Here is a 14,201-nt window from a genome sequence, read left to right as displayed (position 1 = left end):
CGCGCAGCAGAGCAACAGCGCATTCTCAGAAGTCGTTCGAAAGCCCAGCAGACAAAAATGGCAGCGCGCAGAAAGGCGATTTTTGCAACGGTCTATACAACGCATGCAACGGCGTATTTCGAGTTCGACCGAGTTCGAACTTCCTCGGAAGAAGGCCCCCGTTCCGAAAGTGTAGACAGGCAGCGTCCTTGTACTCCTTGGCATGACGCCCACGCTTTTCGCACCGTACCCTACGTCATGGGGGCAGCAGAATTCATTCATACCACGGTGTCTCGACGACAGGGATACGAAAGGACCCGTGCTGTAAGTACCGCCTCTAGGCGCAGTCGTCTTGCTAACGGTGTGTGATAATCACATGAGTCGAGTGTTGCTAAGAAGTGCCCATAGTTGCCAAACTGATGCCCCAAGCAAGGGTTGTACACCCACAGGGACCAGACTAGCTTTTGAAGTTGGCTGCTTGCAGAGTTATCTTTCCCTTAAAGAATGAAAACAAGGACACGATCGTACCACTTACACTATGTCAGTTTCACTCCGAAGTACTCGTAAGGTCATTTTGAAAACTTCGATGCGGCCAAGTTTATCTCGGTGAACGAACGAACAACAGTATTCAAGAGCATACGAAATAGATATTGACAAGATATTGACAAGAAGACAAGACAAGAAACAAGAAAGAGGAGCTAAATTTATTTTTATTTTTGAAGTTGTATTTGTTTAGTCCTTGCCCCGTTCAATCGAAAAAATAGACATATTTTAATCCGCTCATTTATTTATATTACCTTCCCGAGACAAATGTGCAGTTTCACACTTCTCCAGGGAAAACTCGACCACTACAACATACTTTCGAGTGCAATTTCAGCTCTCTACGTCAAGGCATCGATATTTCGATTGATCTTACTGCGGAAAAGCAAAGATTGTGGGGTCACGGCTAGTCAAATTTGGTTGTCATAGGACACGGTATACATTGCTTAGCGTACGCGCCGAGTACGCTTGAGCTTCGCGTTGCCAGCGGGAGCCCCTGCCGTTGGCCTCTTGTAGATGACGTCAAAACCTCAGCATTCCGGCCTTGCTATCTGGGAGGCGTTGCCTTCACGCGGGTCTCCGGCGACCGGGCCCGGCAGGGGAGAGGAGGGCGACGTCACGGATAAACAGGAGTCATCAGAATTGAGTCTCGTGATGGCTTTCTTGCTTCCTCGTCGCTTCTTTTGTAATCACACGCCTCGTATGACGTCTCCACCGGAGAGCAGGCTGGAGAAATAAACGCATCACGGTTCTGCCCTAGGAAAGCAAACAGGACGAGCGCACATGCAGCTTTTAGCGAGGCGCAGCCGGGCCTGCGCTGCTCAGGCGCTTTATGTATTTGAACTTGCTCTTACCCCCGACGGTGAAGTGCCCATGACTCTGAACTTGGGGTTTGAAATTTATTTTAAGCAACAAGGTGGTGCTTGAAATAAAAGTTAAAAAAGCACTAGGGCGAATACGTGGTGCGCATCTTCGCTGCAATCGATTCTCAAAATCTGGCAATCACAAAGGGGGGGGGGGGGGGGGGGGGGGGGGGGAGGGGGCAGAATGGGCGAGATGTGACTACCGCACGGTCCAGAGCGGTGCCCGCGAATGCCCATAAAGCAGCGCAGCGTAATTGGTGTGCTGGAAGCAGCGCCATGTTGCACTCCATGGCCATGAAATAAGTACATGATAACAAAAATGGCAACATGGAGCATTTTATTCCTCAATGTAAGGCTCAGTCATTCATGGGAACACGGTCCCTTATATTTGTAATATTTTTTGCCTCCTCCGTTTTATTTAGAACCTAATTTCTAAAGAATTACCGGGTCTTGGCCGACGTGGCGCCGCTGAAGCTACCGGTGGTGCCATAATGGTAGAGACACACGAGGCTTGAAACGTTGCACCGCTCTCGGCCGCTCCACTTCCAGCGTGCCGCTGTTGGAAGTGTATGAGCTCGTGCCGAGGTATGCTATTTCACAAACTTCGGAGCTAGGAAATAAAAGATAGGATCATGCCAAAAAATAATTTTCTGCACTGATAAGTAAATTCATTAAGAGAAAAGAAAGGGAGAGCGAAAGGAAAGGCAGTTTAGAGTTTGAAGTTAGCAATATAAATTGTACCGGAAAAATTATATTGTCAAGGGCGCGTGGTTCCTTGCAAGTCAAGAAGGTAGGAGAAGCTCCTCCCACAAGTGTGATGCGCCCGTTTCAAATCTCTCCGCAGTCGAAAGAAGAGTTCACTGGAAACGCTCCTTGTTCCGCTTCAATGGATTCCCACTTGTCTCCGATCCCACATTTTAAGAAAGCGACCTTTGTATTCATTGGAGAGGGAACCGAGCCCCTGAAAGCAGCCTTTGTATCCAACGGGGGGGAAGCTAATCCCCGAAAGTCTTATTTGTTTCCGTCGGTGGGGGAGAACTCTAATCTCCCTCTCGTGGCTTCCACAATGCTAAGTCAAAGTCGAGAGATAAAGCAAATATGTACAGAAAGGCAAGAACCTCCTCGCGCGTTGGCCGCGACGTCACGGAAACGGTGGGACGCTATTGGATGCAAAGGTGGCGGAGGGATATCCGATTCCCTTTGAGGGGCATTTGCCGCTACCTTCTTAACCTGTAACTGACTATAGCGTTGCGATAGTTATCATAGGGAACCACCCAATAAAAGCTTATTTGCATGGCTGTGCACAGGGGTTTCCCCAGGAATTGAAATTAGGGGGGGGTCTAAATTTTTAGGGGGCGGGGGGGGGGGGGGTCACAAGCAGGTGAGAAAAGTGTATCGGTGGTGCGGCACCCGGAGAGCGGATCTGAAAGCCAGTGCGTAGAAAACAGTATTCTGGAAACTAAAGAGGAGATATCATAATTAATCCGAAACCTGAGACAGAAAAATTACAGTACTTGCTTACGTGTAAGAATGCGAAAACACGCAGCGCATTCCTACAAGCAGTGCGCCCGCTGTCTTCCGCGGAGGCCGGCCGGACGGCGCGACATGGCCTGAAAGCAGAGGTGATCCAGTAGTGCACAAGGAGAGGGAGCGGGAATTTTCCGCTCCCCCTCTCCTTTTTCCGGTCACGCCCGACACGTGACCCGAGAAAAGGGAGAGAGTGGCAACCGCGCGCGCGCCACCCTCTCTCTTTTACCGACGCGCGAGCCGCAGCGCCAGGAGAGGGCTTCTCTGTGGAGTGGCGTTCCTTGGAACTATGACGCGCCGCAGCCAATGGGACTTTAGGTGCCGTTACACTCAGCCAATGGAACAGGGTGCCGTTTTTCGCGGTTCCAGACAATGCCGGCTGCGTTCCATGGGACAGTTTATGATTTCGCATTAGAAGTAAAATTATGATGTTTCTTAACCAACTCATGTGTACACTTCCTAAAAAAAGAAGTTTAAAAAAAAACGAAGGCAAAAAAAAAAAGGGGGTGGGGACCTACTTTGAGCAAGTAACGATATGGAGGGAACAGTCCTTTCCCAAGGGGACAAGTAGGATTGTCGACTGCAACAAATAACACCAGACAGCAGAACGCTTCTTCAACCGCTAAGCAAAAATGAATGCACCGTTCGCCAGCCAGCCACTGCCGCTGACGCCCGTCATGAGTATACGGGTCGAAATTGTTTTTAGAACAATAAAGGAAACAGGGTCACTGGACGCAAATATGAGTCAAAAAGCAGTCTAGCTGTATGTACGTGGTATACTACAAGGCTGCCAATACTGTGAGCCTTTTTTTTTTTTAATTCTAGAACTCGTTTCGTTCTGGGGACACAGAAGAGGAAGGGGGACACGTTTACCAGGGAGCCGCAAGCCGCACTTGGACCCGCGAAGAGCCGCAGTTTGGCCACCCCTGCTGTATAGACATTTTCCACAGGAGTGCCGCCATCTTGAATTGTCGTCACTTCCAGTATGGGCGACGACAAAATAGTAAAACCTTTCAACCTGTAACTAGTAAAAAAATAGAGGGGAGCCAAAACGAGAATGTGTGACGGTTATGCTTATATCCTAAATGTCTTCTCTTTGCGTGGTGACGGCAAAGTAATGTTTTCGCCCATACTGGAAGTGACGACAATTCAAGATGGCGGCGCCCTTGTAGAAAAGGTCTATAGGGTGATTATGATAAAGCTGGTGGCGCTATATTCTCGAGAACACGTGATCAGAGAAACCACTAGCAACTGAACAAAGCTTCCATATATCGAACTTTCACTCGTTTTTGCTCACACCACTATTTTTTTTTTTTTTGGCTGGATTTACGTTTGCGCAAGATAGGCGTCCTTTATTTCAATTAAAACTATCATTCGAACAGAGGAAACCTTCAATCAGGAGCCAGGACCATAATGATTCATTTTTTATTTATTAGTAAATAAAAAAAAAAATGGCGCGGCCCGTTTTTCGTGTACATTCTATTTGAAGTACAGTATATATTTATAAACAAGAAAATGTTTGATTATCTATCTTGATATATCTCCCTCTCTCTCCCTCAATTTCTCTCTCCTTCTGCCTTGCTTCTTTTTTTTCTTTCTTTTTTTTCACGGCTATGAAGTTTGACGCAGACACTTCAATATTATTTTTTTAATATGTTTTTACGCGGAGAAAAATCCGCTTACTGGGAATAGATATATTCTTGGCTAATCGTGCTTGCCGCTTTTATTCAACCAAGGTTGAACTGCTACGGAAAAAAAGAAGGATATAGTACTACCTTTCTTTATTTTTTTTTTTTTTTGTCCCCCGAGGAAACGTGCGGAACGTGCAAATTTCTCCGGCCTAACTGGGTGTCCTCCGACACCGCATACAGAGAGAGCATTGTAGACGGACTGCGTTTGCCGAAGCAGTCGGCGAGCGTCCATGCAAGATTTATACCGGCCGCACAATGTTCAGGTACAGTTCCCATTGCTTAATATTTTCGTGTTTTTTTATGCTTAAACTTTATGAAGAAAATAAAAAAATAAGGCAAACCTGAAGCTTGCCATGAAAAAAAAAAAGAATAAGAGAAAAACAATGCATGGCTCGAGGTAATGGCGATTCTCAAGGCGAGTCACGCTAACTGTACTGACGATTAAACAACAAAACAAAAGTATATGTATGCACTATGTATATACCAACAACAAAAACAGTTGCGCTCAGTAACGCCTAAGATTCACATTGAGCGGGACAATACATGGCATGCCTTCTGCCTTCCAATGCAGGGTAGGGAATGCAGGGAACATCGATGCACACCACATCCCTAGTTTTCTTTTTGCTTTTTCATCGATTTCTTTCACTTTGCACAATGTACCTCATTGTGTGCGACGCAACAAACTCTCCGCGTTTTTGAGCTTGAAAATATTTCACGAGCCACTTTAGCATCATCAAACTGGCTTCCCTGAAATGAAGCTCTCCGAAAGCATTCTCCAGATGAAAGTGTCGTGGAAGTCATATTCGTTCAAAGAAGTGAGATTGATACGAGGAATTCCTATTTAATTGTCCCAATATGTAAAGACTCCCTCCCAGTTTGTTGCCATCTTTTCGTTTTTCTTTTGCAATTGATCGTTCCTAGAAAGCTCGAGATGCCGTGCACACTATCACTTGACTTTTTGTCACCAGGATTCCAGGGCCACTGGAGTCACTGACTCTGCACAGTATCCGAGAAGGAAATTCTCCGAACCACACTAGAGGAAAAAAAATAAAGAAGGGGGAGAAAGGGAGAGAGAGTACCCGAAGTGGCAACAAATGACGTCACAAAAACCGGCCTGTCATGCTGTAAGATGTCGCACACCTGGCGAATAAATATAAAAGTCCGAAAAAAAAAAGAAAATAGCACGAAGTGAATGCGCTTGTCGCTGTCGTTGCAGCGTGTTCGGAGTGTTTGGAGACTTGAGTTTGTCCTTTGTCCCTCTTGTTCCCCTTCTCCAGGGATAATTATCGTCATTCTTGTTCAGCTTGTTCGCACCTTTGCATTACTTGCATTATCATCGCAACTCCTGGCTGCCGAATATTCCGGGGACTGTCAAGCTGGAAGGCGACCTGCAACAGAACACACTATAAAAAAAGCCTGTGCGCCTACTTTCACGCACAACACTCGGAGAGCCAATCAGCGCAACTTACGGAGGCAGCTCAGCGAATGACGATGCCGAAACATATGTTTAGACCAAAAAACGCAGTCTGAGTTGTGACATTAATCAATGCCAGCGTGACGTTTTGCATTGCTTAATGTCACAACTCAGTCTGCGTTTTTTTTTTGTCTAAACAGATGTTTCGGTATCGTCATTCGCCGAGCTGCCTCCGTAAGTTGCGCTGATTGGTTCTCCGGGTGTTGTGCGTGAAAGCAGACACACTTTTTTTTTAGAGTGCAGGCGTCTGCCAGATCCACCACAGCATGCCGCCATCGGGCGGAAATCGAGTGACCGTGATTTTCTACGCGGTAAACACGCCAATCGAAGACGCGCGTTGCGAGCACCGTAATGTCGACGTACTACATAGACACAGTGGCTTATTATGTTGACGTTTCTTTTTATGCTTTGTGATTTTTTTTTCTTTTTTGCGTTGTTACTGGTTAATGACGCAATGTCATTGGCTGCCGAGTTATAATGAGATTCCGGGGACTGACCACGCCTTGGGTTTCTTGCGCAGTCGGGGACTATTCGGAGAGCAGGTCGTCTGCTTTTTGCGCAGGGGTTCCGGTGACGTCAGAACGACGCCGAGTTGTGATTGGCTTTGATTGCGAAGGACAGGGGGTAGGCCTCAATGCTAGATGCCTTGAAGTCTATCCACTACCTCCACGAAGAAGACTCACTCCCTTCCTTACTCCTCTCCCGTTCCCTTCGGTGATACGATACGTAACTTGACCTTGAGAGCGTCGAACAGATGAACGGGCCGATCTCTCAGCGTAATCCGATGACCAAGAAAAAAAAGAAAATCACCGTTGTTCGTTTTCGAATCAGAAAGCGCGACTTTGTGAAATATCCGCATTCTCCAAGGAAGAGTTTACGAGAAACAGAAACCTGATTTTAGCTTTCTTCGGAATCGTTGTCATGCTCTCCTTTCGACGCTCGGTCGCCCGAGATCGCCTGAGGTGCCGCGCTTACGCAGGGCACGCCGACTTGCGTCACGTAGTCAGCGTCACGCGACAACGGCGTTGTCGTAACAGTGACCAAGGGGAGGAAAAGCACTCATTGCTTCATCGAGCAGCTGCATTCCGCCCTTGCCCGACAGATCGTTTAGTTCTTTCTTTTTTTTTTTCTTTTATCTCTCGTTCTATCGATAGTATAACCGATGAAGGGTGCTTTGGCGGAACCTTTGCGTACACTCCCTTTGTTCTCTCTGTACAGGAAGTCGCATCCGCGCATGCGCGCCATTAGCATTTGGGGTAGACGGGTCACCGGAAGTGTCAGGACGACCTCCTATATCTTTTGTGAGGTACAAAAAAATAAATACTAATTTCTTTAAAGGTTTTCTCGTCTTTTTTTCCCCAATGTTTTCCCATTTTTAAGTTTAGCTATAAACTAAAAAAAAAAAAAAAAAAAAAAAGATTCACCATGTTTGAACTTTTGCACTGCACCTTGAAAGCGAGTGTCAGGAAGCGTTTTGTCACAAACGTTTTCTCCCCGTCGAGCATGGCAGAGATCACGTCCTTCTAGTAGGAACCTTGGCGCGAACATAGTAGCTCGTCTTTCGTGAAGTACTCTAGGGCAGCAGGCACGTTCTCAGGGCTCACCTTCAACCTCGTGTAAGGATCCGGCGGATCCGGCTCATACCACACGCCATGCCTTTTCCTTACCTAGAGCGTAAACACTGTCGCCATGTTAACCTTAACTAGGTTAACATGGCGGCAGTGTTTACGCTCTATTGCATTCAGGCGCGGCTCGAGTATTTGGGGATTCTGCTGTCTGTCGGTGTGCCCCTTTGTGCTTGATATTATCGCCCGTGACGCCAGCGAGTGGGATGGCGACCATGCACGACTGCTCAGTAAACAGGCACCGGTGGCCCTTATTTTCTGGTTGAAGCGAACCCCCTTATATCCATGACAGCGAGCGGGGAAATTCGAAAAAAGGTTGTATCGGCCGTTTTGCCAGAACTGGCGAAGTGTGTCGTCTGCTGCTTCCGTCAACTATTGCGCCCTAATCGTGATCTCCGCGAGGAAATGATTGTTGCTAGCCACAGAACACTATCACGCAGAAGGTGAATGCTTGAATATGTTTTTATTCTAGATATAAGTCCGGGATATATATGAGAGAGAGGTGGAGATAGAGGGGAAGAGAGAGGAGCATATAGTGTCGTAGGACAATAAAGTAAACAAAGTTCCCAGTGGCCGATGGCTGCATGATCTTTTCTCGGATTACTAGTTCGTAATATGATAGCCCTTTGTACACGTTAGTTTCTCCTCACTTTTACCGTGTGACCGATTGCTCCAGTTATCAATGACCCCATCTGAATAACAATATATAAAAGATGTGTGTTAGTTTCATGAAACTGGAACTCAGAGTCACTTCTCGTGTAGGGCATTGCGAAGTGTAGGCTTTGAAAAAGGACCCAATTTTGAGGAGTTATGTCTTCTTTCTCAATGAAATATTGCAACTTATTTTTTTTTAATAGAGATGAATGCCGAAATAAAGTATGACGGGGTACCCAAATTTTAAAAATATCGAAGGTGGATTTTTTTTATTCGCATCTGAATTGTTTGTTGTTTGACTTTTTCCTTAATTTTGCCTAAATATATCACGACTATCGTATCGCTTAGATGCTTAATATATATTTTACATAATAGCCATATATAAGCAGAATACTATCTGAAAAGTATATGAAGGCCTCCAAATTTTGCCATTTGTCGTTCGAGCAGGAATGTTTGGAAATTTTTAGAAAAATAAACATAATTTAAATAAATATTATTACTATAAGTATATCACAAGCAAGCTGTACCCATATTTGTTTTTTTTAAGAAGTATAAAAATTCTCCTAATTTTATCCTTTTAGTTATTCACTTTCAAACGTGCCCCCTCCATCAGTGCGCGTTAATGCCAATGTCCACCTCCTCATGCCTTACGACTTTTCCTGTCCCCAAACTTTTTTGCTAGTCAAAACTAAGTTTGGATTCGTTTATAGCAGACGCTAAACAAGGGCATATAAAAACATCAGTTAATTTTCGATCTTATCTGATATCACTCTGCAGTATTTGTTTTTCTATGTGTGCTGTTCGCGTGCGGCTACAATTGTCGTCTTGAATTATTCTGTGGAGGGGTTACTTACTCAGGTGGAAGCAATACTTCACGGGCAGAGAAAACAGTTTTTGATCAGCATGAATGCAGTCAAAGCCGCGACTTGCGGCAGGTGTTAAGTGTACGGAGCTACGCCGTGGTGAGCTTGAAAACGTCTAGCGCTCGTCCCAGCGCGCTACTTGGAGGACAGTTTCTCCAGAAACCGTTGTATATTTAAACAGCAAAATAAAAGGATTTTTTTTTAATTTTACCTATTATTTTTCCTTAATTCCGAGAATTCCAAACTGTAAATATATGTACTTTCCATCATATTTCGATACTGTTCAGCCTTTCCCCAGAGCGCAATCGCTCTCGGGGTGGAGAAAACAGGACATTGCAGAGCACGGTCACATTGGCCACTGTACGATAGGAGCTACGGTTCAGACCAGCGTTCCAACATGACTATCCGCACGTCGATAGATCGCACCGTAATCCCTCAAGTGGTCTTAAACTCTTCGATGTAAAGCGGAATGTCAACCTGCGTCCACAGCTGCCAGACTTGTGTCCCAACAGCGTTTTCTATCCCCGGTGGCCAGACTAACTTTTGGAGCGTGGCTGCTTGCTAAAGTGAATGCTCAGTGAGTCGGTCTTCGTGGAGGCCTCCGGGTCATTCGGCTGTTTCTCGAACTGTATAAATCGGAGACCGGCGGCAACGGCAATTGTACGGCAGCGCGCAACCTTGGGGGCTAATCTCGTGTCGCCTGGCCCCTCGCCCGTGCTTCGTATACGAATCAATTGTCTCTAGGGTCTTCCCCCCCCCCCCCCCCCCCCCCCTGTCTCAAGGTTTTTCCACCCCAACGTACGGGTCAGCTGAAGAAAAAAAAATAATGAGAAAGATATGCGTTTAACCGTTTAGTGGCACGGAAGCAGGCTATATTTAGGATGGCGGCCAGCGTGGGCGGTAAGGCATAATTAAATTGGAAAGCCGCAGTTGGATTATGACGGCGGACATTTTTCGCCCGGTCTTGAGCGGATGCTGAAAGTACTGAGCCTGGAAGGCGTCTGCGACTGGCGTGCTTACCGCGTCCAAGAAAGTCTCCCTCAATTGCCGCCTGATGACGTCACAGAACTATCACGCCGGCCGCGAACCTGGTGGCGCCCCAGCAGTGGTGGTAGATGTGTCAGAGGCCTGTTCTGCTGCAGGTCGCTCTCCAGCTCTACAGTCCGTGGCAGCTTCGGCAGCCAGGAGTTGGGACGCCGCGAAGAGACAGCGACAGTGGCGTTCTCTCGTGCCTTTTCCTAGAACTTCTATGCCCAACCGCCAGAGTCGCAGCATCCGACAGCAGAACACCCCGGCTTTTGTGACGTCATTTGTTGCCACTTCAGGACCACCTTGGATGCATGGGCGGAAGAGGAAGCTAATCACACCAGACGCGTTCCGGGCACCATAGCTGAAAGTAACCAGCCATGCGCGCACAAATACGAGGTGCGCAGCATTTTATTTTATTTCCACGGGAGGAGGGTAGGTTGCTGTTTAGGTACACGAGACCTCGAAAATTAGCTTTAACATTTTGCTTTCTATATTAGCGGGAAATTCCACATATAGTTAAAGTTAGTTTTCCTCCGTGACAGTGCAATAAAAAAAAAATAGTGTTCTCGTTTAGACCTACAATCTTTATCAATATTCTATTTTGTGCTTCCGTGAATGTTACTAGAAAAGAAAAGAAGACAAAGCGAGAAAAAACTTGAGACGTGAAATTTGGGCTGTTGTAGACTCACCACTGGAAAGCTACGAGGTACACGACTGAGTGCTTACTGAAAGATACATATCAAGGTGAACGCTTCACACAGACATCCAAAAGCAAATGGACTCCGCGGGCAAGCCTGAAAGCTTTCGAGGCTCCTGTGTACCCCCAACATTGAGGTCAGTTAGCAGACGGACGCGCCACCTCACGTCATCAGGGGCGACCCCCAGGGGACCAGAAACAAAATCGGCGGTCTTTGTTTTCGGTTCGGGATTCTACGTTATTCTTTGTGTAGCTTCTTAAGACAAGAGATGATCGCACTTCCTCCAGGCGGTGCGCGTTCGGCCCCTAAGTTGCCACTGCGGTGGAAGCCACGTAATCGTTGGACCAGTCAATGTACGTCGACCTTTCGCCGTGTGATCACGCTCTCGATCATACCCCGGCGCAGAGAGCGGGGGTCACGTGATGAAATGGGAGCGCTTGATTGGTCCCAGCCAGCGCGTAGCTCCCACCGGACTGTCAGCTTAGGGGTGAACGTAGTTCGCACACGCCCGCCCACAAGAGCGTTCAACTGGGAGGTCTTCTAAAGTACTTTTTGACTGCCGTTTTGAAAGCAAGCAAGGAACCCGGTTGTCCCCCCTTCTCTCTTCCCTCGCTGCCTGTCTTCTTCCTCCTTCGTTGTTGTATTAGTGCATTGCTTCGGAAGCGCGTTTGTGTTAAAACCAGTTCGTGGCAGACGACATTCCAAGAGATCGTCTGTTCCGTCTGCCCGATTCTGTCTCTTTTCTTTCTTTTTTTTTTTTTCCATTCTGGATAAAGTCGCCCGCCTTCTTCTCGGCACGGTCGTAACGGGACGACGAGACGACCAGATCTCTTTCGCTTGAGTAGACTCGTACAATCAGGGTCTGGATGCACGCTCCGTCGTCGTGCAACGGTGGCCACGAGGCTACCAGTCAGTCAGAACGACCGCCGGTGAACTGCATGATATATACCGAAGGTATAGAATGCCTGTTCCGCATGTTACATGTACGGCGTGGCTGGCACGCACCGTTGACGTCGAAACTGCTTCAATGACCGTTGTCCGTAGATACGATTATTCCTCCAAGATGCACATGGCATCATTATCCTCTGACGTTCTTCCGCAGAAGCTGGATTTGAGCTCTTCAATTGCGCCGCTGTCACACTGCTCATACAATCTGCAGACAATGTGTGAGGCGTGGTTCTTGTATGTCTGGCCACATTGGTAAAACAAAAACTGTCTGATGTTCGAACCATGTATGAAGCAAACATGCTTTGATATCACTTCAGTCGATGGTTTTTATACTCTTCTGCCTCCAATACAAAGTAACTGGCTGAGCACGCATCCAGGCTTACCTTTCTGATTTTCGGTCGCTCGTTTTCGCAAACACGAAGAAATAACCGGAGGTAAAAATGTAAGTTCGCTCAGCAAGAAATATAATTAATTCATTCATACCCAACCACGATCGAGCGTGGTATCCACAAACAATATCCTCCGGTTCGTAACGCCGACCAACTGGCACGATTTGATTAACCCCAATCGGACACGGATCGCATGTTCCGTGGAGATCGCCATCCACGCGTGCTCGTGACCCGGAAGGCACGCATACAGCATGCATGGAAACACCTTCTCGGAGCACGCCGATGCTCATCGCCGAATCCCTCGAGGAAAACCCCGAAAAGAAGGGAGCGGGATGTGACACGATACAAAGAAGGATCACGCCGTCTGTTTGAAAAGTCGCTGAGGGTGATCGATGAGTGAATGTTGTTGCTCATCGCCCTGTCCGCCGAACACCGGGACCGGGGCCAAAAGCGCAGGGATGCGCCGGAGGACGGCTGTCTTCTCCGAGACAAAGGCTCTCCAAAAGACGTGGCGCCTGCGCGACGACCTGCGCCTTCACGCGGCGTTCACCCATTAACGAAAGATCCAAGTTAACAGTATACGTCAACGGCTCGGAACAAAGGCGACGACGACTGCGTCGCTGCCGCAGCGGTGCGCTCCTGTCGCCAACTCCGTCGCTCCCTCGAAGACCTGCCTACCAGGACGACCGGCCGTGTACAGGCGCCAACGGGCCGCAGTCAACCGTTAGGCCGTGAATCCCTTTCTTGCGTGTTTCCGCGGGTTGCCGGGTTCACCTTGGATATCGACGAGGATTCGTTCGACTCCGACGAGGGCCGATGGAGCGTGGCGTGAGATCTTTCCTCAAGACCATGATACCGGAGGAACCCGATGAGTCAGTATGGCATCAACGTTTCCTTTTGGAGATCTGGAGGAACCATTATCTTGGGTTTTCAAGTGGCCGTGTTCGACGCAACATGGCGTCAAAAAATGCGCTTCACATGAGGCTGAAATAGCTATGCAAATTTCGTAAATCGTTGCGGGTACCCTGTAGTGAGTCCTTGACACGCAGCATTAATGGTGAGAAATGGTCCTCGGTCGCCAATGTTTCGCACTATGGCAACCACAAAAAGATCGCGATGCTTATATCCTCTGTGTGTATCAGAAAGGCATAAAACACACTCACACGAACCAAATATTTTAGGCCCTACGGGTACTTCTAAACTTTGGATGGTGAGCGAGACCAAAGAAGGTATTCCCTGGTCAAAACTCCAAGGTCAAGTCCGGCCTGGGCGTTTTACCCATTCATTAACACTGTCGATTAAAATATGTGACTTCCGTATATCTTTCCAATCTACTCAGTTATAAAATATTTCAGAAAGATGTAGACAAAGTTGAAAGTCCCCCCGTTAATCTACAGATTTGATAAATATGATCAGACGCCCCTTGGGACAGATCACAGTGGTCGGGGACGTACCACCTTTCCGCGCCCTGTACATGCATATAATGAAGTTGTCTTTTGACTCTCGAGTTTATCAACGTACTCACACAGTCGTCATAGCGCATACAATGTGGACAGCGTTGGCATGCAGAAGTATAAGTTGCTGGCACAACTTCTTTAATAAGGGCCACTACCAAGGTTTTGTGATTTCGAGCAACAGTGCATCGAACCATTAGTACTGCTTTGGCCATCAAGGCGTTATGTCCTCTGAACCATCTTTTCAATTCAAGTCAAGGCGTTCTATTTAACTGAACTATCTTTTCGAACATCTGGTTAAACCAACGCTGCGCTACACCTTTGCGACTGCGTTGCAATCGCTTGACGGGAGTAGAGTAACTGTTTAGGCTCTGGAACATAGAGTGACTCTAGAGTCTAGACACGCACTGGCGCCACCTATTCGTCAGCTATATCACTCCCGTTCTGCGTATTACTAGACGGAACGT

The 14,201-nt window shown here is 47.4% G+C and overlaps 1 protein-coding gene across 2 annotated transcripts in view; it reads left to right on the top strand.

Annotated features, from left to right (window-relative positions):
- Window positions 1–14,201, top strand: part of LOC8039358 (serine/threonine-protein kinase OSR1) — a 68,058-nt gene that overhangs the window by 29,061 nt on the left and 24,796 nt on the right. The window contains exon 1 of one of the 2 annotated variants that reach the window (XM_042294111.1): window positions 12,732–13,152. The exons of the other annotated variant lie outside the window; for it this stretch is intronic. Within the exon in view, the coding sequence (XP_042150045.1) occupies window positions 13,097–13,152 (56 nt within the window). The 5' untranslated portion in view covers window positions 12,732–13,096. Of the gene's footprint in view, window positions 1–12,731; window positions 13,153–14,201 lie in introns of those variants that run through there. 2 annotated transcript variants of the gene reach the window in all.

Source organism: Ixodes scapularis, unplaced genomic scaffold (genome assembly GCF_016920785.2).
Source record: "Ixodes scapularis isolate PalLabHiFi unplaced genomic scaffold, ASM1692078v2 PGA_scaffold5__190_contigs__length_132052651, whole genome shotgun sequence".
Taxonomy (NCBI): Eukaryota; Metazoa; Arthropoda; class Arachnida; order Ixodida; family Ixodidae; genus Ixodes; species Ixodes scapularis.
This window is presented reverse-complemented; position numbering and strand designations above follow the sequence as displayed.